The following is a 27,027-nucleotide window of genomic DNA, read 5'->3' on the forward strand; positions in this document are numbered from 1 at the left end:
TGGTGAATATAACAGTTTGTGTTTTCTACCTTATATGGCCATCTTTCTCTCATGCAGTATTCCTCAGAACAGTTTGAAAATGCTTACTTCAGACAAGGATGAGGTACACACACGTTCTGGTACTTTGAGATTCTCAGAATGAAATAAAAAATTCAAAATATTGAATGAATTTTTCAATGGTGGCTATTTCTTCTTGGTAGCAAACTAGGTATATAAAGATTTGGATTACTCAATCAGGTCTTTAGGCCTCCATTTAAGGTACTGTAGCCACAAAATGATGGGACACTAGAGCAGTTGTTACACACTCAAATACCTTCAGCTGCAAGCAGTAACCTCTCTGTAAAGCTACTGAGTATATGACATCTGGGAGAGGAAACAGAAGAGCATCCTTATATACCAATGTTTTAAAAAACACTGAGCTGACCCCCACCCCCCAAAAAAGAGATGTGCAAGCTGAACTTGACCCTTGAGCCACAAATTTGGATCCACTGTTTGCAGACTACTTCACTAAATTTCTAGCATACCATTAATAAGGATCATTCATTCACTCATCTCTATGGTTACCTTCTCTGTGCCAATCACTGCTTTTATTTATATATTTTAGAATCTAAGTCCCCGTCTGACCATTAGACAGAGATTACATTGAAATTAACATAATTTAATAATACTCTGTTGGATATATGAATAAAGTGTTGTGAAAACATAGAGAAAGGTAAACTGAAGTGGAGGCATAGAGGAAATAGACGGCATTCCAGGTAAAAGGGGATAATATTGTCAAAAACATACACAAAACAAAGAAAAAGAAAACACAGTTCCTGTACCTCCAGCCTAGGAACCAGGAGACTCATTCATTTAGTGCTAGGAACTCTGCTAGATTCTGGGAACAGTTGAAAGACATAAAATACACTTTTATAAAAGAGGTTAGTCTAATGGTAAAGGCAAAAAAAGGAACTTAAGGCTGATAACAGTGTGATAAATGTCATGATAGATAATTTGCACAAGATGCTGTGGGAGTATAGAGTTGACTTTGGAAACCTGAGCATGACCCAGATCATGAAAGATGAAAGGCCTGTAGGCCATGATAAAGATTTTGGACTTTATCCTGAATTATGAGGAGCCCTAAAGTTTTTCGGGAAGGAAAGTGACACAATCAGATTTGTACCTTGGACACTGACAGCAATGTGGAGAGCAGGAGAAACTGAAGCAAAAACACTTTTGCCAGTAATTCAGTTTTCTATAAGACAGACTGCAAGCTATGACCAGATTATAATAAAGAGAAAAATGTTTCAATAAATTATATTCTACATATGCAGAACCTAGGAAATAGATTCAAGAAATTGAGTCTGCCTTCAATGACGGAACAAATGGAAGAACACAGTGGGACAAAGAAAAATGTCACTTGCAGCCGTCCCCCCATTCCCTCTTCCCTCTTCTGCACATTTGTGTCATCAGGGTTGGGGGTAGTTTGGATGTATACAATGATAAGTGGGAAAGTGATAGGGTAACTGCTACCAGGAGAAGATATTCATAAATAGCTTAGTACTGCAAACTCTTTTTCACTACCTACAAGGAAGAAGCAGACATTCAAACTGTTTTGGAGGAAAAACCCTGTTAAGGTAAGAACCTGAGAGTGCACGTTAGGCAAGTTTTCAAAGGCAAATCAATGAAGTGTTGTTTCTAAGAGTCATCAAGGTCATACCTTCTTCCAAGGACATACAATCTGATTGGGGTGTTTCCATCTCTGACTGTAAGAAAATCCTCCTTGCTATTAGGTTAAGAAATGACCTCACTTCTCTGGTTTAAGACACACAACTACTATGGATGTACTAAACTCAAAATAATTTTATAGCTTTAATGTATCTGGGAAAAGTCTGTGATCTGCTAAGCAAAAAATCAAGTCACCTAGGGAGAGGTATAGTTTAAAGAAGGCTTGCTTTTCCCTCCCCTTCACTGTTTGGACAACTTGAGGTCTACCAAGACAAAATACCTGCAATACTAGTACAATTAAAACTTAGCCTTGGACTTCCCTGGTGGCACAGTGGTTAAGAATCTGCCTGCCAATGCAGGGGACACGGGTTCGAGCCCTGGTCTGGGAAGATCCCACATGCCGCGGAGCAACTAAGCCCGTGCGCCACAACTATTGAGCCTGCGCTCTAGAGCTTGTGAGCCATAACTACTGAGCCCGCATGCCACAACTACTGAAGCCCGTGTGCCTAGAGCCCATGCTCTGCAACAAGAGAAGCGCCCACTCACCGCAACTAGAGAAAGCTCGTGCAGAGCAAGGAAGACCCAACGCAGCAAAGAATAAATAAATAAATGAATAAATAAATAAATAAAACTTAGCCTTAAAGAAATTTTATATCAAGACATACTGCTATCAGTGAAGGTTTCTGATTTCCAATTGTGTTATTTCTATCAAAAAAGGAAAATGAACACTTGTCTTGCTTTAGAATACAACGTGATTTTATGTATTTATTATGCATGCATTTTAATATTGTTATTATTGTTATCGTTAATATTGTTATATTTTAATATAACAATGAACTACCTATTCCATTTTCACTATAAACTCTAAAACCAAGACACTATTTTCTGAGGACCACAGTTAAAAGTCTTTATGTTATGCTATTATTGGCCTCAATAAAACAGAGCTTATGTTTAATAGATCTGGTCAGAGGTGGCAAACTGGCAACCCAAGGGATGAATGTGGCCCACAAACAGGTTTTCATTGGTCTGAACAACGTTTGTTTGAATTATCTGTCAACATTTACAAATTAGAAGACCTGGTATAAGATTCAGGTTACCTACCTTCTCTTAAAAATTCTGAAGGTATGATAACACTAGACCCAAACTGTAGCCCAAGTTAGATAACTGCTGGGTTTTAGTTTCCTACTGTGCCCAGCCAGCTCCCTGCAATCATTTATGATCCCTGCTCAAATCCTACAGGTATGTCACCCTTGAGATACCCTAGCTGTATAAAGTTTGTTAACTAGGAAGAAAATCAGAATTTCCTAACATAATAAAGTTGGTCCATCTTGGTACTTACTTTGAATATCTGAACTCTATAAATGAAAATGCAATGCTATGCGCCACAGAATGTTATGCGTTACGTTGTTTCAATGCAGGAAAAAAGTTGACATTAGAGTTCTTTTCTCTAAATACCTCCGAGATTTTACAATAACTCTATCAAGTACCTTTGATAGCATGGGCCATTAACTTCCATTCGGTAATAAAGAAATTTAGGATACTCTAATTACATAAGCAGAACAGTTTTTTTAGTTAAGCAGATGTAGGATATCTTAATATAAAGTAATATCCTAATTCTTAAATAATATGGTTATGATGGAAATGGCCTTTTTGAGAGACATCAAATACCTTTAAAAAACGAACTTTTTCTTGCATCTTGCTTTCCAACTATACTGTTTCACTTGTGGACATATCTTTTTATAAGAAATCAAGTTTACGATACTCAAAGTTTTATTAAGACAATATGCTTGCATTTGGTAAAATTATGACTTTTTATGTCTCCAAGCCATTGGAACCCTTGCTTGCTCTGAGTCATATAGCGCTCCTGATGACTACTCTCCTTCCCAGAAGGTGCCTTGTCTGTGCTTTCCCCTCAGGATGCTACTGGACTTTTGGTGACAAGAGTTAATTTTACAAACCAATAATGTTAATGTGTAATACCTTAGTACTAAGTTTCAGTTTCTCACATTGGGGAAGAACAGACAGGTTGCCAGAGAGTCCATAAGCAATTTATATTTTTCTATATTAGAATAAAGATACATTGAGAAGTTTAATGTGACATTCACATGAATTTAAGATAAAACATTTTTTTGCTCACACCCTGATTTCCTTGGCTATTCTTTACATTTCAGCTGTTAGGTTACTGTCTTAGTAACCTCAGTTTGAAAAGTATACACCTGAATTGTCAAAGTCAATATACATTGTAGAAAGAACTGCATTGAAATGGTTTTTTTCCACTAGGTTTTGTAGTTAGAGAAAGAAGTTTCACTTCATTTGGAAAGTTAATTTTAACAAACCAAAATGTCTGCCAATTACGTTGAGTTAATAAAGCACTGATGTCTGAAGTAAAAGAATTTTCAGTTAACACAGCTGGCAGAAACTCTGAGCTTTTCTGTGATTAACATGTAACGTGGAAGGTTAGCTAAATGTTTTTACAGAATACATGACAACTGGATACATAATATGACATGAAATGGAATCTTGATTTGATTAGCCATAGTATTTTGGGGCACAGAACTTAGGAGAGATGTGTGTGGTCCTAGAAAGGGCTCTCAAGGATCATTTAGTCTATTTCCCTCAATATATATATAGGGAAAATGAAGCAGACACTGTGCAATGATTACATGAGTACATAGCATGGGGGCAAAAATAAAAATAGAAACAGACATTCTGTAACATAGCGTGCAAGGGAAACCTCAGAGATCGAGTCCATCTCTCTCCTATAGAGCAAGAGTCCTAAAAATCAATCATAAGTCAAAGAATATTTTTAAAAGAAGGCAATTCTTGAATTTCTTAATTACATTTACAAGTCTAACAAACCTCTTATTTAAGACAGTAATTCTTATAAACAGCTATAAGACCCATTTCTCTATTGGCTAAGAGGGTTATATTTCAAGATATTGTGAAGATTAACAAGAACATCTTTAAGGAGTGCTTTGATATGCTAAGATGGAAAGATGAAAAAGATATTTTACTGTATGTTTTTGACATCGATCTTTTCGCAAATATATCTGCACACTTCTTCTAGTAACTACAAGTCTAACATCTGTTCTTCTTTACACTACCATTCCTCCATACTTAATCCCCCATCTTTCCTAACCGCATCTTTCCCTCCAGAGGTTACAATATAAGATGCCTGGAACCAAATAAGAGATTTCAAAACGCTTTCTGCTTTACAAATCACTTTGGTGGATTATTTTCACTTAGATGGTGGACTTTAAACATCACTTCCTTCTACAATCTCCATTTCATGCCACTGTTTGTGGCTTTTGCTATTGCTGTGTTTCCTACTTACTATGGCTGGTACAGCATTGCCACACCAGGAAAGCTAAGATGACTGCCCTGATGAGAACTATTTGATAGGGAGGGAACAGGGAATAATCCTTCCATTTTAGCTAATTCATACAAATATTTCCTTCCATTAATATGGGTAATTAAAAACTGTATTTGCAAATAACTATTTTGAAAAATATAAAGTCTTAGGAATAGGAAAACAATGGGTACACTACTTCACTGAAGAAATTTTTGAAAGCTCTTTTTAATTATTTTGTTTCAGTTGAAAATACCTAATTTTAATCTTAACCCTCTTGTCAATACTTGGTTGTGTATACTCCACATGAAACAGAAAGGAAATAGATGAAATGCAATGATGAGGACAGTGGTCAACAGAGAAAAGGTATATATTGCGGGAGCTGTGATGGAAGGGATGTTTCTGCTTTGTTCCCTGGCAGAGTCAAAGGGGCATGAAGAGAGAAATTAGCCACCTACAACGTTGTGGACAGCCTTTTTGGGGCATCCGTATATTTGCCTCTTTCAAATATTTACTCAGTTTACAGACTAGGCACCCAGTTTTAACTTTGCTACTCTTCCTAAGGCACTAAATAACTATGTACTATGAGTTGAGATTGAAGCTGTAGCTGAAAGATGAGGATGGGTGCCTGAACAGGAAGAAGGTAAATACGCTTGTCTTAAAGCTTCCAAAAGACAGTAATTAATAATCACTGTTTCATAGGTGTATCACAAAGAGCAAAAAAAAAACATCTTCCAAGTCCCTATAATCAGCTTCTACCAAAGGCATCCTTGCCAGCTAAGTGAGGCTCTTTTGACCTGGTACCCTTTGAGTGCAGGGGGTGCACTGGGGTTAGAAAAGCCTGGTTGAAACCATTTTGTGAAACAGTGGTAAGCTGGAGTCCGGCCATGCTGTCTTGTCAGAGCTGACTGAATTTTTATTAATTTGCATGACAGTGATGTTACATTGCTTGAAACTGGTCCTGGTGGAAGTATTTATACCACGGAAATGGAGAGCTAGTTTGCCAACATACCTTTGTGTGGAAGACAACAGAGTGCTTGAGAAAGACTCCTGGTTCTGCAACTTAAGATCCAAGTCAAAGTGCCTGCACTTCTCTAGATACTACTAGTATTGTACCTCATAATAGGTGAAAAGTACACAGCATACAGAGTAACAAGCAAATATTAAGCACTCTATTAATGTTATAATTTTTCATATATAGATAGTTCATGTGACTTTGTCCCTAAATTTCAAAGCAATTTTAATGGAATAACAAAGGCGCAAGGGTCCTGAAAAAAAGGCAGTGTGAACAATTTCATAATAAAACAAGTATGCTTTTTTTGTTCATTCTTTCCCAGCTACCCTCCATGCAACATTTCTAACTTAGCATACATTTAATTTACTTGAACTTCTAAGACAAATATCACACAACTAAAAAGTATTAGAGGAGTACTGTATTATAATGCCGAAGAAGAACCCCATGCTTATGGTAAACATCAACTCTATTGTATGAATGTGAGCCCCAGGCTCAATTTGTGAATGGCACCTCGTGGAATGGTGCAACACAATGGCCCTTTACAAAGCTGTAAGAAGCCAGACCTTGTAACTGATCAGGAATCTCAAACTGACTACTAATACAGCCCATAGAGATGTTTTATTTGGACAGTACAGAGTTTTTTCTTCTAAAATCTGAAGGTAAATGCCTTTAAAAAAAATCAACTTAAGCCCACCACTCCCCATTTCTGATATCCAGGAAAAGTCTGGAGGAAACAAGAAGCAGCTTCAAGAGTCTTCTCACAATGAAGTCACAGAATGCAATTAACTTCTCCAGCAACTGAGTTGTAAGAACATGTAAAGATTTGTCTACCAAGGAAACTTATTACACACTCACTGCCCAAGGTTTTTATTATCAGCTGGTCACATAAGCACCCCTATGCCTAGCACATTCTAAAATTCCAGACTCCCTAAAGGAAAACAAGTATTTAACATAAAACATACAGTTTGCACAATTTAGGCACAGCAAGCTACTCTTATCATTTAGGGAAAGTTTTATTTCAGTGTAGGAAACTGTTTACCAGTCAAGTTCCCAGACGCCAAGCACAGGTTAATCTTGCAAGCAGGCCTTTCTAAGGATGGCAGTCTCAGGCTTGTTCTGTTAACTCCTTCTGCACCCCTTTACCTTTTCTTCCCTGACAGCCAGAGGGGTAGCCTCAGCCCAGTGTCTCTACCCAACACAGCAAAGTCTTCCTTCTCTCCCCATTTACCAATCACTAATGATCCCCACTGCTCCAGTTTTGTTAACAAATAAGAACATAATTCAAACTTTACCTTATCAAGCCAAACAAAAGTTGACTTATTTCCCATATGTTATTAAATATCATTCAACTAATCAGGGCTTCCAGTTAGCAGGATCCTAGCCATAATCTACAATGAGACACGATTCCAGCTAGAGGTGGAAAATCAGTCATTTAAACTACCCATTGGCTTTATCCATAAATATGTAATCTCCATTTGACTGTTGGAAATACTGCCAAGGACTCCCAACACTGCCCTGAAAACCCTTCTCATCTCTCACTTCCAATCTTGTTCAACAATGTGCTGGATCTAAGGCCATACGGATTTTATATCTAGGTTTCCCAGGATGGTCAGCCACAGAGAAGTAAGGCAGAAAGTGTACTGGCTGCCAGTTGACTGCTCAAATGTGCCACTAAGGATTTACTTCTGACCCACTAGTGAGCAGCCACCTGACGCTGGACAGCTTTCAGCATTCTCTCATCCTAGATCCCTTCTTCAGCATCCAGGAAGCACTGCACTCTTTCCTGCAAAGGTCCACAACCTCAGAAAACAGACATTTTCAGTTTCTGTCCCAAGGGTTGGGGAGCTGAGGCCCACCATGGCTGCCAGCAAGAGGCTAAGCAGGGTTCACCAGGCTCCACCTGGAGTTATATTCAAGTCCTGCAGCCCATGCTAGATGCTCTGAACCACCTAACGGGCCTAAGTGCCTCCTGAGGAAACTACTGCCTGGACCAGAAAAAAACTGATTCCTGGAACTCCTTGACATTGACCAGGCAATCAATTAGGAATGACCAGGACCTGAGCACTACCTTAGTTCCACTATGGTAGACTTATCTCTGCATGGATTTGGCATTGTTCTGCCTATCTGTACACTAAAGAGGACCGCGGTCACTCTCCAACAACAGTATAGATTGCCTGCCTTGGAAAGATCCAGATCGTGAAACTTGAGAGACTGTCAGCTAGGGATTGGCAAGGCCTCAAGGGTGGAGGCCAGAGACAAATGGGCTACTCAGCCATCCTGGCCCCTCTGTGTGCATTTCTGAATCCTGAAACCAGCCCTGAAGCTGCTGCTTTAGCTTCACAGCTGGGGAGGGGAAGGATGTATCATGTCAGAATTCATTCAGATGCTAAGCAGGAACTTAAGCATATTTTATGGGGGTCTTGTTCCGATAAATCTCCCTTATTTGATTAAAGTGGTTTGAAAAGTACATTTGGCATTTGCTGCAATCATTCTCCCAAATGGTAGCAATTGAAGTACCAGCCAGCTAGGACTGCTGGTGCTGTTTAGAAGCCTCAAACAACCTGAGCATAAGAAACTGGAATTGGGTTAAAATAAAGATTGTAGAGCCAGAAACCAAGCACTGTCAGTTCTCAATCTTTGGAGCTGCTGATGCCAGAAACCAAGCACTGTCAATTCTCAATCCCTGGAGCTGCTGATGCTTCCTAACTCCCATCCAAGAAAATGAAAGAGCATTCATTTTGACCTAATGGTGGGAAATCCCTTTCCCAACTGGTAGGGCTTGCAGTAGGACTCCAAATTAAAGAAATCTGGTAAAGAAATCTCAGCTGTCTCTTTCAGCATTAAGGGGGAAAAAAACAAATAGGATTTTTATAATTACCATAAATTTTAAGTGAGTGAAAGCCCTATTCAATCAATTGCAATTTCCACACCAAAAAAAGAAAAAAAATCATAAAATCACTGCCAAAATAATAGCTGACCTTTTTATTAGTGTTTAGCACAATTTCATATTTCAATAAAAAGGGAATGTAATACACACTACTATATATAAAATAGATAACTAATAAGGACCTACTGTATAGCACAGGGAACTCTACTCAATACTCTGTAATGACCTATATGGGAAAAGAATCTAAAAAGGAGTGTATATATGTACATGTATAACTGACTCACTTTGCTGTACACCTGAAATGAACACAACATTGTCAATCAACTATACTCCAATTAAAAAAAAGGGGGGGTGTACCTTCAAAAAAATAGCAGCAGTAGAAAAGGCTTTTTCTAACAAAGGAAAATAAATAGCAAGATTAAAATTGTTTTAATCTTAGAATAAGCTTTACATAATGGCTTTAAAAGACTGGTCAGATTCCATGTAATTTATAACAAACAATAAAAAATTTGCTGGCTGCAAGTCCAAAGAACTTGCACTGCAGCAAAATGTTAAAATAGGGCATTTGCCAAAGGCAAATGGAATCACGCAGCTTCACCTAGCCTACAGATTTTCAATCACTGACAAAGCCAAGTTGAACCTAATGCATTATAAAAACCTGTACAAAATTAATTTAACCAAATGTAGTCTGCTTTTATGATCTCAACTCTGTGCCCTGAAGGTAAACATCAGCCAACTTCTCCTCAAATAAAGTGGATTTTTTTTTTAGAAGATGTTGGGGGGGTAGGAGTTTTTATTAATTAATTAATTTATTTTTGCTATGTTGGGTCTTCGTTTCTGTGCGAGGGCTTTCTCTAGTTGTGGCAAGCGGGGGCCACTCTTCATCGCGGTACGCAGGCCTCTCACTATCGCGGCCTCTCTCGCGGCGGAGCACAAGCTCCAGACGCGCAGGCTCAGTAGTTGTGGCTCACGGGCCTAGTAGCTCTGCGGCATGTGGGATCTTCCTAGACCAGGGCTCGAACCCACGTCCCCTGCACTAGCAGGCAGACTCTCAACCACTGTGCCACCAGGGAAGCCCAATAAAGTGGATTTTGAAGTTTATTAAGACCTTAACACACAAAACTGTGTGCTAAGTATCTAAACTGAGCAATTTGGAAAGTGTTGCTTATATCATCCACATCGTGATTTGCTACGCTTGAAGATAATTTTTTAAATTCCATTATTTTCTTCTTTAAATGAGTACTTATATATTTGATGATTATTAACAATTTCAGTAAAGCATTAAAAAGTTCTTTGGCAAGTATCAAGCCTAGTCCCCAAAATGCCTTTAGGGGCCTAAGTAAGCTGAGAATGTAATATAACAGGGAGAACCAGAGATACTGCATGCTCCATCTAACGCATTCAAAATCAAAAAGAAAACAAACACTTGTCTGTGGGCTGACAAATGGGCCATAAGTTTGTAACTCCCAAATGAAAGCTTGGAACCAGAATCTGAAGCTTTTTCCTAATATAGTTGCTTCCTAACACAACGTCTATATAATAGATTCTTTATAGATTTTGATTAGTGCAAAGTAGTTTACATATGAACTGTGACACTCACCTGGAGATTTCTTGTCACATATTTACATGTCCTGGATGGGAGTTAACTATAAATAATTGGAATATTTTAAAACAACATTTTTGGCTTTCTATACGATGGCAAATAATTGTTTTCATTACATAAAATGAAATACTACTACTGAAGTAGCATTTTACCTGCTTAAGAAACCGGTCAGTTGCGTTGCTGTGCTTGGCTAACACACTTGGCAGGGAAGGATTAGCATATTCAAACTGAGGATTGTAGGTGTAGTCAGACTTAAAGAATCTCACTTTTTCTTTCTCCAAGTTGGTGGGCTTTATAGCACTCAGTATGCAAAATTTCTTTCCAGAAAAGTCATCTCCTTTTTCAAAACTTCTAGACAGCTGAGGCTGCAGCTTTGGCTTTGGAAGAGTGGAGAAATGGCGTCGCTTGACCTTTCTTTCATTTTTGGGTTTAGGTGGCAGTACTGTGCTGTTTCCTGTAACAGAGATATCATGTGTAAACTTTACAGGACTTGACACTGAACTAGTGACAAAAACAGCAGGCTGCCTTTCTAGGCAGTACCAAGTATCACTGCTCATCACAGGCACTGGGGCTTTCATCTTGCGAAGATCTTTACTACGTGAAGAGCTAGATTTGCTGGGTTTTCTACATCTTTTGGAGTAGGTGGAGGAAGACTGTTTTTGTGAATGATGCTTTTTCTCCTCTTTGCTCTGTAGTAGGACATTGTAACTACTGGTTCCAGTTGTGAAAATGTCCTTTAGTATTCCAGGAGATAAATGTGAAATGCTTCCTTTGCTGCCAATAATCAAGGACTCTTCTGCATTTAGAATAGACTTCTTAGCAAGTTCTTGCTCAGGCCAGTGAAGCTTTTCTGTGTTAATAAACAAAATCAAAACAAAAGAAATAACAAAAGATACCAGATGAAGCAAATTGCTTATTATGTGAAAAGTATTTTGAAGGTTCTGTAAACTTCATAATTTTGCAACCATTTTTAGAAAAGACATTTTTAATATTAAAAGACTATATTACTAAACTTTGGGCAAGCTAGACACAGTCACTTCTATAAGAATGTACATATGCTAAATTATCTATAAAAATCCTCAGCTTCAAACCATGTAGATGACCAAAGTCTAATCTAGATGTGAGATAATATACATAAATAATCTGAACACTCAACTCTACCAAGAATGTGGATTTCGTAGAAAGGATATAGTGTAATAGTATTACCAATATCAAAGTAAAATCCAAGGCATTTTCAAAGCCAATACAATCTTGAAATCTGACACTATATATAAAGGTAGCCATCAGTAAAAGAAGGACAACACTGTCTTACATATCTCAAAAAATTTTTTAAATTAAATAAATAATATGTGCACATTCAAGCACATTATAGTAATGTCACTCAATATTTATTAGTTGCTTTTCTTAATTTTAGGCTATAGGTTAAGATTAAAGAAAATCAAGGTTTTTCTTCTCAAGACTTAAAAAAATAATTACTATGTAAGATATCAGTATATCAAATGCCAAATTAAGGAGAGGTCAGTTTTGCCTTTAGATCTCAAAAGTGCTTTAAAGAGGTAAGAATAACTTGAAATATTGTTGCTTGTGTACTGTTTTAAAACTGTGTTGATTTGCATTCTTTCATTCCACAAATACAGGAATACTGCTAATAGACACACAGATCTGAAAAGCATCTGTATAAATACATTGCTCTTGCCTTCAACCAGCTTCTAATCTGGCTCTGAAGGTAAGGCAGTCCTATGAAGATTTGAGTACTAATACGAGGTAGTATATGCTTAAATGTGAAAAACAAAAGATACAGACAATAACCTAGGGTTCAGGGAAGGAAGAGAAACATTTGAGAGGATTTCAGGTAAACCCTTAAGAGCTTTCAGATTCAATTCTAAACTGACAAAAGTGTTTGAGTTTGTCTTAAATCCTGGTATTTGAACTCCTATCAGACCATGTCTGCTTATAAACCCTTTCTAAATCCTTTCTGCAAATGTGACACATGATTCTCTCAACCACCTCTCTTTTCTGAGTCTCATGGATCCTTATGCCTCTAGCCCTCAACCTCTGGCTCCTACTATGGAGGCAATTTCAACGCTAGCTGACTTGGACAGCTGCCTTCCTTGCCAAGAAAGAGACAATTTATTTAATTCCATTTTAAAGAAAACTGTTTATCCACATAGATCTGTCGCTCACTCACTCAAGATTAGACATTCAGGGATCCTTTCTATAATAAGTAGTAATAAATAATAATAATAGCAGCCGCTATTTGTTAACACATTTATGTGAGTTTGGGATTTCACCAAAAACCTTGCATATTATATCACTTAAGCTTCAGAAGTGTTAAGTAATGTGCTCAGGGTTATACGACAAGAAAGTAGTGAAGAGCAAACTGCGATTCGAATGCAGATGTGTCTGATTACAGAGTCCATGCTCATTCTATTATATAAGGTCATTCATTCAATTATCAACAGACATTCAGTATTAAGTCTGCTACATGCACCGCACTACATCTTTTCTTCCTCTGTACAAACACAGCACCCTAGTAAGACACAGTAATCTGAATAACTGATGTATTCAATACTAAGATAGGTACCAGGACCATGTGTTATTCATGTTTCTCTTTCCAACATCTAGCATGGTAACTGGTAGATATTCAATAAATGTACACTGAATAAATAAGTGAATGAATGAATGGCACAACCCTAAACATGCCATTCTCTGACCACTTTAGATATACAGGTATTTGTAGTTCTGGAACCATTCTATATTTCTATGAGGAGATGACTGTAGAAGTGGAAATATAACCTGGAAGACCTTGAACCAGTGGTTCTCAAATGAGAGCAACTGTGCCCTCCAGGGGACATTTGGTTGTCACAATTAGGGAGGGATGCTACTAGCATCTTGTGGGTAGAGGTCAGGGATGAGGTTAAACATCCTTCAATACATAGGACAGCCTCCTACAACAAAAATATTCATCCTAAAATAATGCCACGGTAGGGAAACCCTGCACTAAAAGTTTTTAAAGCCCAGAAGTCTTAGGGTTTAGGGTAAAGAAACAGTATGAGGTCAAAAGTAGATAATAAACAATCCAAATATGTAAGGTACTTAGAAGTCCTTCTAGTTAACATTTTCTAGGCCAACATATGAAATTTGAATTCTGCTGTCTAAAGGTAACATGAAAGTATAAACTTGCAGGGGCTAAATAAAATGTCTACTACATGGACAAGCTGAGAGATAGGAACTAGACTGCACAGGGTCATGCTGAAGATTGATTGTACAAAGAAGCCATTCAATAATGTGAATAAACAGAACAAACAAAACTTTCATCAATGGCTGGTAAGTCCCAGATCCTCAGGGGTTTCATACTTAAGTGTTGCCAACTGATAGTCAAAATTGGGTAGGATGGGCAAACATAGGCTAAGGAACACAAGCTGCAGTCCAAATGCCCAAGAACAATGTCAGTGTCCCTAACAAGACACCACAAGTTTAGGAGACAAGAGGTGATAATGAAATTCAGACTGAAACAGACACTGAAAGGAAAAGAGCAAGAGAACCGAGATAAGAATAAGGGTATCACAAACCGAGAAAAGTTGGTTAAGGACTAGGCACAGCCAGGAAGGTAAAAGGAGGTAATCAGGTTTTTCTCGTTTGGTCTTCATAATAAAAAGGGGGAATTTAATAATAAAAAAAAAAGGGTGGGAATTTACCTCAAATTAAAATCAGTTAACAAAACTACTCTGAAGAATTCCTAATTTGGGTGGTTTGTTACAGGTATATTGATTTTTTTTTTAAAAAAAGAATATTCAATGTAAAAAGTGCTTTCTTTGGTTCCTAAGACTCAGTAGCTCTGTTGATCAAAGAGCTGCGTTCATAGAGTTTTCTGCTGTTTTGTCATAAAGCATCTACATTCTTAATTCTGTCCCATCTCAAACAACCTATACACTTCAGGATACTTAAACAAAAGTCCTAAACCAGCTGCCAAAACACTCAAGGAGGAATTGGGGAAGTGGGAGAGAAATTACAGTGTGTGCATGACAGAACCCCTTCCCCCCTCCCAGGAGTTGCAGCATTTCAGTTCACTTGCTAATTATCTACCTGAGAGGTTTAGCATCAGTCCTTTATGAGCTCCATCTGCTCATAAGTAGTCTGGGAGTACCAATGGTGTATCTATTTAGTAAATGTCAATCCTGCCAAATGCTGATATCCCATGAAGTTCATAAATGTGGGGCACGTGGACCTTCAAACAACTCTTACAAGATAGATATAAATTAATTTCTCAGAGTCATGCTAATCTTATTTTAGTTGTATTAAGTACTAGAAAACCTAAAATACTGTTTTTGTCATTTTAAATACTACTACTGTTTAAGAAAAACAACCTTTAAAACAGGCTTAAGAACATAATAAAAGGACAAGAAGAAGAGTTCAATGAAGAACATCCTATTCTCCTAACTCCTTTTTTCCTGAAAAATCAAAACTTTAAGCATAAGCAGGCTTCTTTGGGGGCAAGTGTAACTCATTTTCTCTCATAAAAGTAATAAAATAAATAAAAATCATACTCTCATATTAAAAGTCACTATTTAATGTAACATTTTAGCCACCAGCAATCTGCTTCACTATAACCTTGGAGAAAATGAAAATAACTTGATCAAAGAAGTCATTCACCCCAAAATGATTACCCATATTGAGGGGAAAAAAGGAAAATAATATTACATTAAAATTGATAGTATATTCACAAGTGGATGACTATACTGAAATTACCAACACAATGAAAGCTGAATTTGTATCTAGAACAGGAGTAAAGAATACCAGGATTCCTGGCTTCCATTCCCAACTCTTTCAATAACCTCTCTGTAATAGTGGCCTTCATCACTAAACCCATCAGCGTCTCCTGATCCTCATCTAAAGGAATGGAAGAAAGAGGGGAACACTGCTCACTAAACTCTTAGTGTTTCACAACTGAATAGGTGAGGTTTCACAGTAGTTACAAGGTCTCTGGCTGAAAGGAAGATCAGATCATCAGAAACAAAGCCTGCTGGAAAATATCATTCAACCAATTTTGACCCATAATATGGCAATTTCATATGGTTCACTTATACTTATGAAACCTGAGAGCCCAGGGTAATTTTATACCACAAAACGATAGGTTGCTTGATTACAAACAGAAGAAGAGGCAAAATAAAACAATTCCCAAACAAGATAAACACTTTAGTTTTGCCAAGCTGTTCATCATTACTTAAACTCAAATGATCTAACATCTGTCAACAGCAGAAAGGATGAGTAAATTGCGGTATATTCATACAATAGAATACTATATGGCAACGAAAAAGAACAAACTGAGTTTGCAAGCAACAATATAGGTGAATCTCAAAGACAATACTGAGCAAACAAAACTAGATCAAGAGACTACATACTGTATAATTCCATTTATATGTGGTCCAAAAACAGGCAAAACTTGGGACTTCCCTTGTGGTGCAGTGGTTAAGAATCTGCCTGCCAATGCAGGGGACACGGGTTCAATCCCTGGTCTGGGAAGATCCCACATACTGTGGAGCAATTATGCCCGTGTGCTACAACTACTGAGCCTGCGGGCCTAGAGCCCGTGCTCCTCAATAAGAGAAGCCACCGCAAGGAGAATCCCGAGCACCACAACTAGAGAAAAGCCTTTGCACAGCAATGAAGACCCAACGCAGTCAAAAATAAATAAATTAGAAAAAAAAACAAAACAGGCAAAACTAATGTATGGTATTAGAAGGCAGAATAGTGCTTATCTTTGAGGAAGGGGTTATAACCTGGGAGGAGGTACCAGGGTACTGGGGGCTAGAAAGCTATCTTGTTCTGCACAGTGGTTACATATGTACAGATTCATCAGGCTGCCCATTTAAGACTCAAGCACTTTACTGAATGTAAGTTACACTATAATTTTTAAACTGGTATATTTAAAAAAATCAGTATCTTTGAAAACATTTATTGCCCAATTTGTCTGCATTATAACAGGTAATCTTTTAATTATAATACCTCCAAATTCAACATTATCCAATATAGTTTCTCAGCTGTAAGTAAACAGAGAGATGAAAAGGCACTGCTAGTATCATTCAAGAACTGAGAAACTCAGCTATACTTCAGGATTCTTAAAAATGTCACAGCCCCGGTTAGGGGCACTTCAGTGTTACTCTATCAGCAGCAAGGACTCTTATAATGTGATACTATTGTTTTTTGGTCAGAAACTGCTTGTGGTGGTGTGCTTTTGCAGTTAGAAGCATGCAGGGTATTCTATAATGCTGGGAAACGATGGTCTGTGGTAAAAGAAAATGCATTCAATACCATCTAAAACAACAGTGAACATGCGAGAAAAACTTCCCCAGGCTTTCCACTTAGGGTGAAGAGAAAATCCTAATCATGGCACATGAGGTCACTCATGGTCAGGTCACTCTGCCTCTCTGGCCCCATCATGCACAATGCTCCCCCTTAATCAGTCCACTCTAGCTTCCCTTCATTTTGTCAATCCCTCACACTTACCACTCCCTCTCCAGACACAAAACATCTTCATATTCTGTTCCCTGTGTTTGAAGAGCCCTCCCCTGTCCTCTCTGTTAGCTTAATCCCTATTCATCCTTCAGTTCAAGTATCACTTGTTCAGGAAAACTTCCCTGGAAGGTTCTTTGACTCACTTGTCACGGTTGCAGTCTTACATTTGTTTATATGATGGCCTTCCTCATCACTGAAATTATAAGTCCCATTATGGCATACATATATGTTTGTTTCTGCTCACTCACTGCCCTGAGAGGTAGCCAAGGAAACAGAATATTTGAGAGGAGAGAAAGGATTCAGGACTTGAATGCCTGAAGGTTGAGGCAAAAATCATACCAGGACGCATAAAAATGTGAAACAATTAGTGATGTTGAAGATAAATTTTAATGGCAGGTGCCTACTGCTGTAGGACAGACAGGAGCTATGTGCCTAAGTGTATTCATCCCACATGGCCAAACACTGCTCTTAAGACTTTTGTCTCCAGTAGTTTTAAACATTCACTTTTGTTACAAAGGAGCTTCATTTCCAGATGATTAATCACTTCTTATATCACATACAAGATACAGGCAGTAGGAATTCATAAAATAACATAATCTTATATGGCTTCTGATAGCATTTTGTTACTCACTTAATGAGCTAGATGTCATCTTCTATTTTGAAACAATTTTATAGTTAAGTAAAATATGATCTTTCCAGGCAAAAATTAGACTTGCCTGTGATAAAAACTTAACAGCACCTGGAGTAAACTATCAGCTAATGTACCACTGATGTTAAATGAGATACACATGTTGAATTTTGTGGCTTAAATCAACACATAGTCATTTAAACAAGGGTTCTGACTTTCCTAGTGGTTGAGAAAATGGGCTTTGGAATGGAGCTTCTCTGATTTGAATCTTGGCTGTTTATTAGCAGCTGTGACCTTGAGCAAGTTACTTAACATCTTTGTGCTGCAGTTTCCCTATCTGTAAAATGGGATACTATTACTATGTACCTCACAGTATCAGTAGGAGGATCAAAAAAGGTAATATATGTGAAGTGCTGAGAACAATGCTGGCTTGTACTAAGCAGGTGTTAACTATCAGTATTATTATATTCAATACTATATTCAGCTCCTATAGAAATACTCCATGGAATAATGTAAATGGGAAGATATTCAGAATCATGAAATTTGGATTTCCAAGGTAAATTTAACATTAAGTAATAAATTCTACATTCTAGAATCAACATTTTAGTGGCTTTAGTATAATAAACCATCTTCTTTAAAAAGCTATGAGAAGGTAATCTCTTCTGATTTGATCCCATTTCAAACAGCATATATAACATACAAATCTTTCTTTTTTATTTTACTTCTCCAATCAGTTCACCAGAATGTTATATTTAGATTACATTAAATCATGACTAATAAGTCAATAGCGAGTAAGATACTATATTGGAAGTGATTTCAGAAGCAAGTAATTGCTTCAGTCCTGAAATAAAACAATCAGTTTGCTCTATACTTATTTTAAAGCTGAAAAGAAATAAACACATTTCCATCAGTACCCTTACCACAAACAAGCATGCTCTTGATGCTAACCAGAAGAACATGGGCTTCTAAGATATCAATGAATGATGTGATAGTGAGGGAAAAGGAGGGCATGCTTTCAGCTAAACTCTCTTCGTAAAGTTTCAGGCCGTTGAAACTGGGCTTTCTGATATGTCAGCAAAATGCTAGGCATGGGGTTCTAGAACTATCCTTTTAACTAGTCAAGAAATTTATAAAAGAAATGGAGAAACTATTTTGAAAAACAGCCAGTCAGTTGTTTGTTTGTTTTGCGGTACGCGGGCCTCTCACTGTTGTGGCCTCTCCCATTGCAGAGCACAGGCTCCGGGCGCGCAGGCTCAGCGGCCATGGCTCACGGGCCCAGCCGCTCCACGGCATGTGGGATCCTCCCAGACCGGGGCACAAACCCGTGTCCTCTGCATCGGCAGACAGACTCTCAACCACTGTGCCACCAGGGAAGCCCCAGTCAGTTGTTTTAAATGAGGCTTGAATTGTCTCAAATGACTATTTGAATTTTTATTGAACTACAGAAATACACTGCCAGATTATCTTATCTCAGGAAATGCAACATGCAGAGTTGGATTGATACGTCTATTGCCACTAAATTATGGGAAGAGAGCTGAGGCAGGAGGAGTGGGTCTACTATTTTAGAAAGTATCTCTCCTCAAACTTCCAACTCTGCATATTGAAAAACAGGAGATCCACTTTGTTGCTAACTGGTCAGATACCTGCTTTCTAAATCTAATATTATCATAATTGTATTTTTCCTCTACCATGATTGTTATGCTTTGGGGAAATCATCTTAATTGATGTTATTTCTAAATCGTTATCTAATAACCTTCACTAGTATATTTTTCTAACTAGTATATTTTTTCTCCAGGGCAGTGGTTCTCAAATGGGGCGGGGGGGGGTAATTTTGCCCTCCAGGAGACATTTGACAATGTCTGGAGACATTTCTGTTTGTCACAACTGTGGCGGGAGGAGGGGGGTTACTAGCTTCTAGTGGAAGAGGCCTGGGATGCTGCTAAACATTTTGCAATGCACAGGACAGCCCACCGCAACAGTTATCCACCGACTCAACATTAATAGTGTCATGGTTGAGAGACTCTGTTCCAATACAAAAAGAAGATATGGTACTTTAAAGTAGCTTTCGGGACTTCCCTGGTGGCGCAGATAAGAATCCGCCTGCCAAGGCAGGGGACACGGGTTCGAGCCCTGGTCCAGGAAGATCCCACATGCCACGGAGCAACTAAGCCCGTGCGCCACAACTACTGAGCTTGCGCTCTAGAGCCTGCGAGCCACAACTACTGACCCCACGTGCCACAACTACTGAAGCCCGCGCGCCTAGAGCCCATGCTCCACAACAAGAGAAGCCACCGCAATGAGAAGCCCGAGCACCGCAACCAAGAGTAGCCCCCGCTCGCTGCAACTTCAGAAGGCCCGTGTGCAACAACAATGACCCAACGCAGCCAAAAATAAATTTTAAAGAATAATACCTTCCAATTTTCATTGTATTTTAAGATGAAAGAACAGGATCTACATCAAATCACTTTAAGAAAAAAAGTTAATGCCAATTTAAGTTGCCTCTTAAATCTTAGATCTTGTAATTGTCTGTTTCCTGACAACATAAATAACAACGAGATAAATCACAGCAATGTCATGACTGCACAAAATCAACTCCTCATTTTATAACCTGGAACATGAAATATAAAATTAAGACCATAAATATTTTCATTAAAAGTGAATTTTGTTATACAATTTAAAATTTTGCAGAAAAATGGTCTATTAGGTACACCGATGCCTTAAAGTAAAAAAATCTGGTCTTATTTTGAAGCCAGTTTCAAGATTAGACCTTTCCCTTTACTCTGCTGTTCTTCGGTGTTTTTAGTCATGATACTAGGTTATCAAGAACGCTGTCTTGCAGGAATGTTAGGCAGAATCAAATGATGGGAAAATGGCCTAGGAAATTATTCTAATATTGTGTAAGATAATTTTTAAATGATTAATATACACAGTTATTTTCTAAAAATAACAAAAGGCAAACAACTTTCTGACCTGGGGTCTAAACAAACATTTTTTGCGCTTGGTATAATACTTACTATAAAGTGACCTCTTAATATCAACTCAAAACGTTCTGATTTAAGAATAAAAGCATACATACAAAGAGTATAAATGCTGATATACAGAGATGTGCTCTTTTGCTTAGCTCTGACTTCTGAACATTCTAGAAAGCTAGATCCTAGTGCACTACAATGCCTAATTACATATCTAATAAGCCTTGAAACAGAATTTAACAATATTTAGATTGTACATTTGTAGGGCCGATCTATTACACTTTACCTCACTACAGTCCACAGCACGCGCTTACTGATAATAAGTGACAAAAGGAAAAGGGACCGTTTTCTCTCTTCCCTGCACACCTTTTCCCTGAGCACCTTCCGCGGGTTCCGCACTGTTCAGGGAGCTGCGTTGAGCCCCGAAGCCCACATGCTACCGTCACCTCGGCCTCCCGGTACTCGCCGCAAGCGGCCGGGACGACGCTGGCCGCTCCCGCCAGCCCAGGGGCCACCCTTCCTGGCACTCACCCGTCACGCGAATGGACTCCAGCATCGTCCCGCTGAGGCCGCGGGCGGCGGGCTCCGCGGGCGCTGGGGTCGAGGGCCAGACAGGAACCCGGCGGGCCGCCTCTAGCCGCCGGCAGTGCCTCAGACGCGGGGTCGCGGAGGAAGGTTGCTGTCGGCGACCGGGTTTAGGATAACGCGGGTAAGGACGGACGGAGACGTGCCGACAGAAAGCTGCAAGCAGCGTTCCCTCCAACCCGCAGGTGCTGAAAGGTACTCAAAGCCGCCCAACACTGGGCAGCTGCTCTTAGCGCCCGCCGGCGTGACGTTGCCGCTCCCCCGTTGCTAGGAAACGCGTGCCGTCCGCGTGCGCCGCGCTTCACGGAGCCTGCGCGCCGCTGGAGGCGCCAGAGATACTGCGTCCTGGCTCGCATGAAGAGAGGAGGAACTACAACTCCCGGAGTGCACAGCGCAGGCCCGTGCCTCGGGAGCTTGTGGGCTGGGCCCTGGGAGAGGCTCGGGTCTCCAGCCTTTCGTATAGACGCATTTTGACTGATTATCCCCGTAGACATTTGTGCGCTGTTCAAGGGGGCGTTAACTCCTCAGTAGATTTTACAAGAGACAGGTGGCGTGACGCTCTGTCCCAGATGCGAATTACAAAACCAGTCTCCTCCGCCTTTTTGTTACCTTTCCAGGTGCAAAAAAGCTAACACAACTTCAGATTGCAGGTGGTAGTAATGAAGGTGCTGGAAGCTCAACTACATTTACCCAATGAGTACCCTGGCATAATATACTAAATACTAAAATACAAACTTTAATTTATGATTGTGCAGTTGACAGGGGCTGATTGTTGTTTTTGTTCATTATTGGGTGGGAAATGTGGAGACTATACCATTTAACGAACATTTTCTGAGAGCCTAACGGGTGCAAGGTTCTGAGACAGGCCTTGAGAACATCAACAAGGTAAGTGAAATAAGGCTGGAGCTTACAGTTGAGAAACTCATAAGATAGCATTGGCACTGTCAATTTTCAAAGCCACATTTTCTCTTTATCTTTCCTCAAGGTTGAGATAGGACATAGAAATAATTGTGGGATGTGTTTTCAAACTCAGGAACAAAAGGAAAGTTGAAGTTATGTCAGGGAAAATCATACTCTAAAAATGACAGAACAAGTGAGAATTTGTATCTTTTTCACCAATTAGGAGCATATGATGGAAATTTGACAGTATCACAGATAGTGCATAACCCCACATCCTAGTGTGTCAGAAAATCTTGTGAACACTATTTTCAAAATATATCCAGGATCCAGCCACTTCTCACTATCACCACTGCCACTTGTCTGGCTCAAGCCACCACAAGCTTTTGTCTGGATTATAACTGTAGCCTCCTAAATGAACCCCATATGTTTCCAATCTTGCCCTCTTTACTCTCAAAACTCAGTGGCCAGCATGATCCTGCTAAAAAGTCAGATAATGTCAGTTCTCTGTGAAAAACACTTCAATGGCTTCCTTTCTTACGTATGAGGTCCTTTAGGACCTAGCCTACTGCCATCTCTTTGGGCTCAACTCCCACTGCTCTCCTCCTTGGTCTCCTCCAGACACGCTGGCCTCCTAGATATTCGTCAGCTATGCCAAGCACTGTTTCACCTCATGACCAATGCAATTTGGGACCTCCCCTGCCTGGCATGCTCCCCCACCCCCAGCACCCACCCTGGCCTTAAGCCCACAGAACTAGCTCCTCCACTTCTCAGGAATTAATCCAAATGTCACTTCTCACTGAGGCCTTTCTTGGCCACTCAATTTAAAATTCCATTCCTTTCTCAGATTTCCTATACCCTTTCTCTGCTTTATTTTTTTTTTCCTTAGCACTTAACATTATATAATTTATTACATATTTTACTGATTTCTTTTTTTTAAAACATCTTTATTGGAGTATAATTGCTTTACGATAGTGTGTTAGTTTCTGCTTTATAACAAAGTGGTTCAGCTATACTTATACAACTATCCCCGTATCTCCTCCCTCTTGTGTCTCCCTTCCACAATCCCTATCCCACCCTTCTAGGTGGTCACAAAGCACCGAGCTGATCTCCCTGTGCTATGCGGCTACTTCCCACTAGCTGACTATTTTACATTTGGTAGTGTATATATGTCCATACCACTCTCTCACTTCGTCCCAGCTTACCCTTGCCCCTCCCCATGTCCTCAAGTCCGTTCTCTATGACTGCGTCATTATTCCTGTCCTGACCCTAGGTACTTCATAGGTCCATCCACCTCACTATAAATAACTCAGTTTCATTTCTTTTTATGGCTGAGTAATATTCCATTACATATAGGTGCAACATCTTCTTTATCCATTCACCTGTCAATGGACACTTAGGTTGCTTCCATGTTCTGGCTATTGTAAACAGAGCTGCAATGAACATTGTGGTACATGACTCTTTTTGAATTATGGTTTTCTCAGGGTATATGCCCAGTAGTGGGATTGCTGGTCATATGGTACTTCAATTTTTACTTTTTTAAGGAAGCCTCATTCTGTTCTCCATAGTGGCTGTATCAATTTACATTTGCACCAACAGTGCAAGAGGGTTCCCTTATCTCCACACCCTCTCCACCTTTTTTTGTTTGTAGATTTTTTCATGATGGCCATTCTGACTGGTATAAGTTGATTCCTTATTGTAATTTTGATTTGCATTTCTCTAATGATTAGTGATGTTGAGCATCCTTTCATGTGTTTGTTGGCAATCTGTATATCTTCTTTGGAGAAATGTCTATTTAGGTGTTCTGCCCATTTTTGGATTGGGTTGTTTGTTCTTTTGATATTGAGCTGCATGAGCTGCTTGTAAATTTTGGAAATTAATCCTTAGTCATTTGCTTCATTTGCAAATATTTTCTCCCATTCTGAGGGTTGCCTTTTCAACTTGTTTATGTTTTCCTTTGCTATGCAAAAGCTTTTAAGTTTCATTGGGTCCCATTTGTTTATTTTTGTTTTTATTTCCATTTCTCTAGGAGGTATTTCAAAAAGGATCTTCCTGTGATTTTTGTCATAGAGTGTTCTGCCTATGCTTTCCTCTAAGAGTTTTATAGTGTCTGGCCTTAAATTTAGGTCTTTAATCCATTTTGAGTTTATTTCTGTGTATGGTGTTAGGGAGTGGTCTAATTTCATTCTTTAAAATGTAGCTGTCCAGTTTTCCCTGCACCACTTATTGAAGAGGCTGTCTTTTCTCCACTGTATATTCTTGCCTCCTTTATCAAAAATAAGGTGACCATATGTACGTGGGTTAATCTCTGGGCTTTCTATCTTGTTCCATTGATCTATATTTCTGTTTTTGTGCCAGTACCATACTGCCTTGATTACTGTAGCTTTGTAGTATAGTCTGAAGTCCAGGAGCCTGATTCCTCCAGCTCCATTTTTCTTTCTCAAGATTGCTTTGGCTATTTGGGGTCTTTTGTGTTTCCATACAAATTGTGAATTTTTTTGTTCCAGTTCTGTGAAAAATGCCATTGGTAGTTTGATAGGGATTGCATTGAATCTCTAGATTGCTTTGGGTAGTATAGTCATTTTCACAATGTTGATTCTCCAATCCAAGAACATGGTATATCTCTCCATCTGTTTGTATCATCTTTGATTTCTTTCATCAGTGTCTTATAGTTTTCTGCATACAGGTCTTTTGTCTCCTTAGGTAGGTTTATTCCTGGGAATTTTATTCTTTTTGTTGCAGTGGTCAACGGGAGTGTTTTCTTAATTTCTCTTTCAGATTTTTCATCATAGTGTATAGGAATGCAAGAGATTTCTGTGCATTAATTTTGTATCCTGCAACTTTACCAGATTCATTGATTAGCTCTAGTAGTTTTCTGGTGGTATCTTTAGGATTCTCTATATATAATATCATGTCTTCTGCAAACAGTGACAGTTTTACTTCTTCTTTTCCGATTTGGATTCCTTTTATTTCTTTCTTTTCTCTGATTGCCATGGCTAGGACTTCCAAAACTATGTTGAAAAATAGTGATGACAGTGGACAACCTTGTCTTGTTCCTGATCTTGGAGAAAATGGTTTCAGTTTTTCACCATTGAGGATGATGTTGGCTGTGGGTTTGTCATATATGTCCTTTATTATGTTGAGGAAAGTTCTCTCTATGCCTACTTTCTGGAGGGTTTTTATCATAAACTGGTGTTGAATTTTGTCGGAAGCTTTCTCTGTATCTATTGAGATGATTGTATGGTTTTTCTCCTTCAATTTGTTAATATACTGTATCCCATTGATTGGTTTGCATATATTGAAGAATCCTTGCATTCCTGGGATAAACCCCACTTGATCGTGGTATATGATCCTTTTAATGTGCTGTTGGATTCTGTTTGCTAGTATTTTGTTGAGGATTTTTGCATCTATGTTTATCAGTGATATTGGCCTTTAGTTTTCTTTCTTTGTGACATCTTTGACTGGTTTTGGTTAACAGGGTGACGGTGGCCTCGTAGAATGAGATTGGGAGTGTTCCTCCCTCTGCTATATTTTGGAAGAGTTTGAGAAAGATAGGTGTTAGCTCTTCTCTAAATATTTCATAGAATTCACCTGTGAAGCCATTTGGTCCTGGGCTTTTGTTTTTTGGAAGATTTTTAATCACAGTCTCAATTTCAGTGCTTGTGATTGGTCTGTTTATATTTTCTATTTCTTCCTGGTTCAGTCTCGGAAGGTTGTGCTTTTCTAAGAATTTGTCCATTTCTTCAGGGTTGTCCATTTTATTGGCATGTGGTTGCTTGTAGTAAACTCTCATGATCCTTTGTATTTCTGCAGTGTCAGTTGTTACTTCTTTTTCATTTCTAATTCTATTGATTTGAGTCTTCTCCCTTTTTTTCTTGATAAGCCTGGCTAATGGTTTACCAATTTTGTTTATCTTCTTAAAGAACCAGCTTTTAATTTTATTGATCTTTGCTATTGTTTTCTTTGTTTCTATTTCATTTATTTCTGATCTGATGTTTATGATTTCTTTCCTTCTGCTAACTTTGGGATTTTTTTTGTACTTCTTTCTCTAATTGCTTTAGGTGTAAGGTTAGGTTGTTTGAGATGTTTCTTGTTTCTTGAGGTAGGATTGTATTGTTATAAACTTCCCTCTTAGAACTGCTTTTGCTGCATCCCATCAGTTTTAGGTCGTCATATTTTCATTGTCATTTGTTCCTAGGTATTTTTTGATTTCCTCTTTTATTTCTTCAGTGATCTCTTGGTTATTAAGTAGTGTATTGTTTAGCCTCCATGTGTTTGTATTTTTTACAGATTTTTTCCTGTAATTGATATCTAGTCTTATAGAGCTGTGGTCGGAAAAGATACTTGATACAATTTCAATTTCAATTGTCTTAAATTTACCAAGGCTTGATTTGTGACCCAAGATATGATCTCTCATGGAGAATATTCCGTGCACACTTGAGAAGAAACTGTATTCTGTTGTTTTTGGATGGAATGTCCTATAAATATCAATTAAGTGCATATTGTTTAATGTTATCATTTAAAGCTTGGTTCCTTATTTATTTTCATTTTGGATGATCTGTCCATTGGTGAAAGTGGGGTGTCAAGGTCCCCTACTATGTTTGTGTTACTGTTGATTTCCCCTTTTATGGATGTTAGCATTTGCCTTATGTATTGAGGTGCTCCTATGTTGGGTGCATAAATATTTACAATTGTTATGTCTTCTTCTTGGATTGATCCCTTGATCATTATGTAGTGTCCTTCTTTGTCTCTTGTAATAGTCTTTATTTTAAAGTCTATTTTGTCTGATAGGAGAATTGCTACTCCAGCTTTCTTTTGATTTCTAGTTGCATGGAATACCTTTTTCCATCCCCTCACTTTCAGTCTGTATG

At 38.7% G+C, this 27,027-nt stretch overlaps 1 protein-coding gene across 1 annotated transcript in view; it reads right to left on the reverse strand.

The window, feature by feature from the left end:
* MATCAP2 (microtubule associated tyrosine carboxypeptidase 2) overlaps positions 1–27,027 on the reverse strand; it is a gene marked incomplete at its 5' end in the record, with an annotated part of 90,156 nt that overhangs the window by 48,460 nt on the left and 14,669 nt on the right. Inside the window, one exon of the mRNA XM_082846214.1 lies at positions 10,714–11,411. Within this exon, the coding sequence (XP_082702340.1) occupies positions 10,714–11,411 (698 nt within the window). The remainder of the gene's footprint in view (positions 1–10,713; positions 11,412–27,027) is intronic.

This window comes from Leucopleurus acutus (genome assembly GCF_964270905.1).
Source record: "Leucopleurus acutus genome assembly, chromosome: 9".
In the NCBI taxonomy this organism is placed as follows: domain Eukaryota; kingdom Metazoa; phylum Chordata; class Mammalia; order Artiodactyla; family Delphinidae; genus Leucopleurus; species Leucopleurus acutus.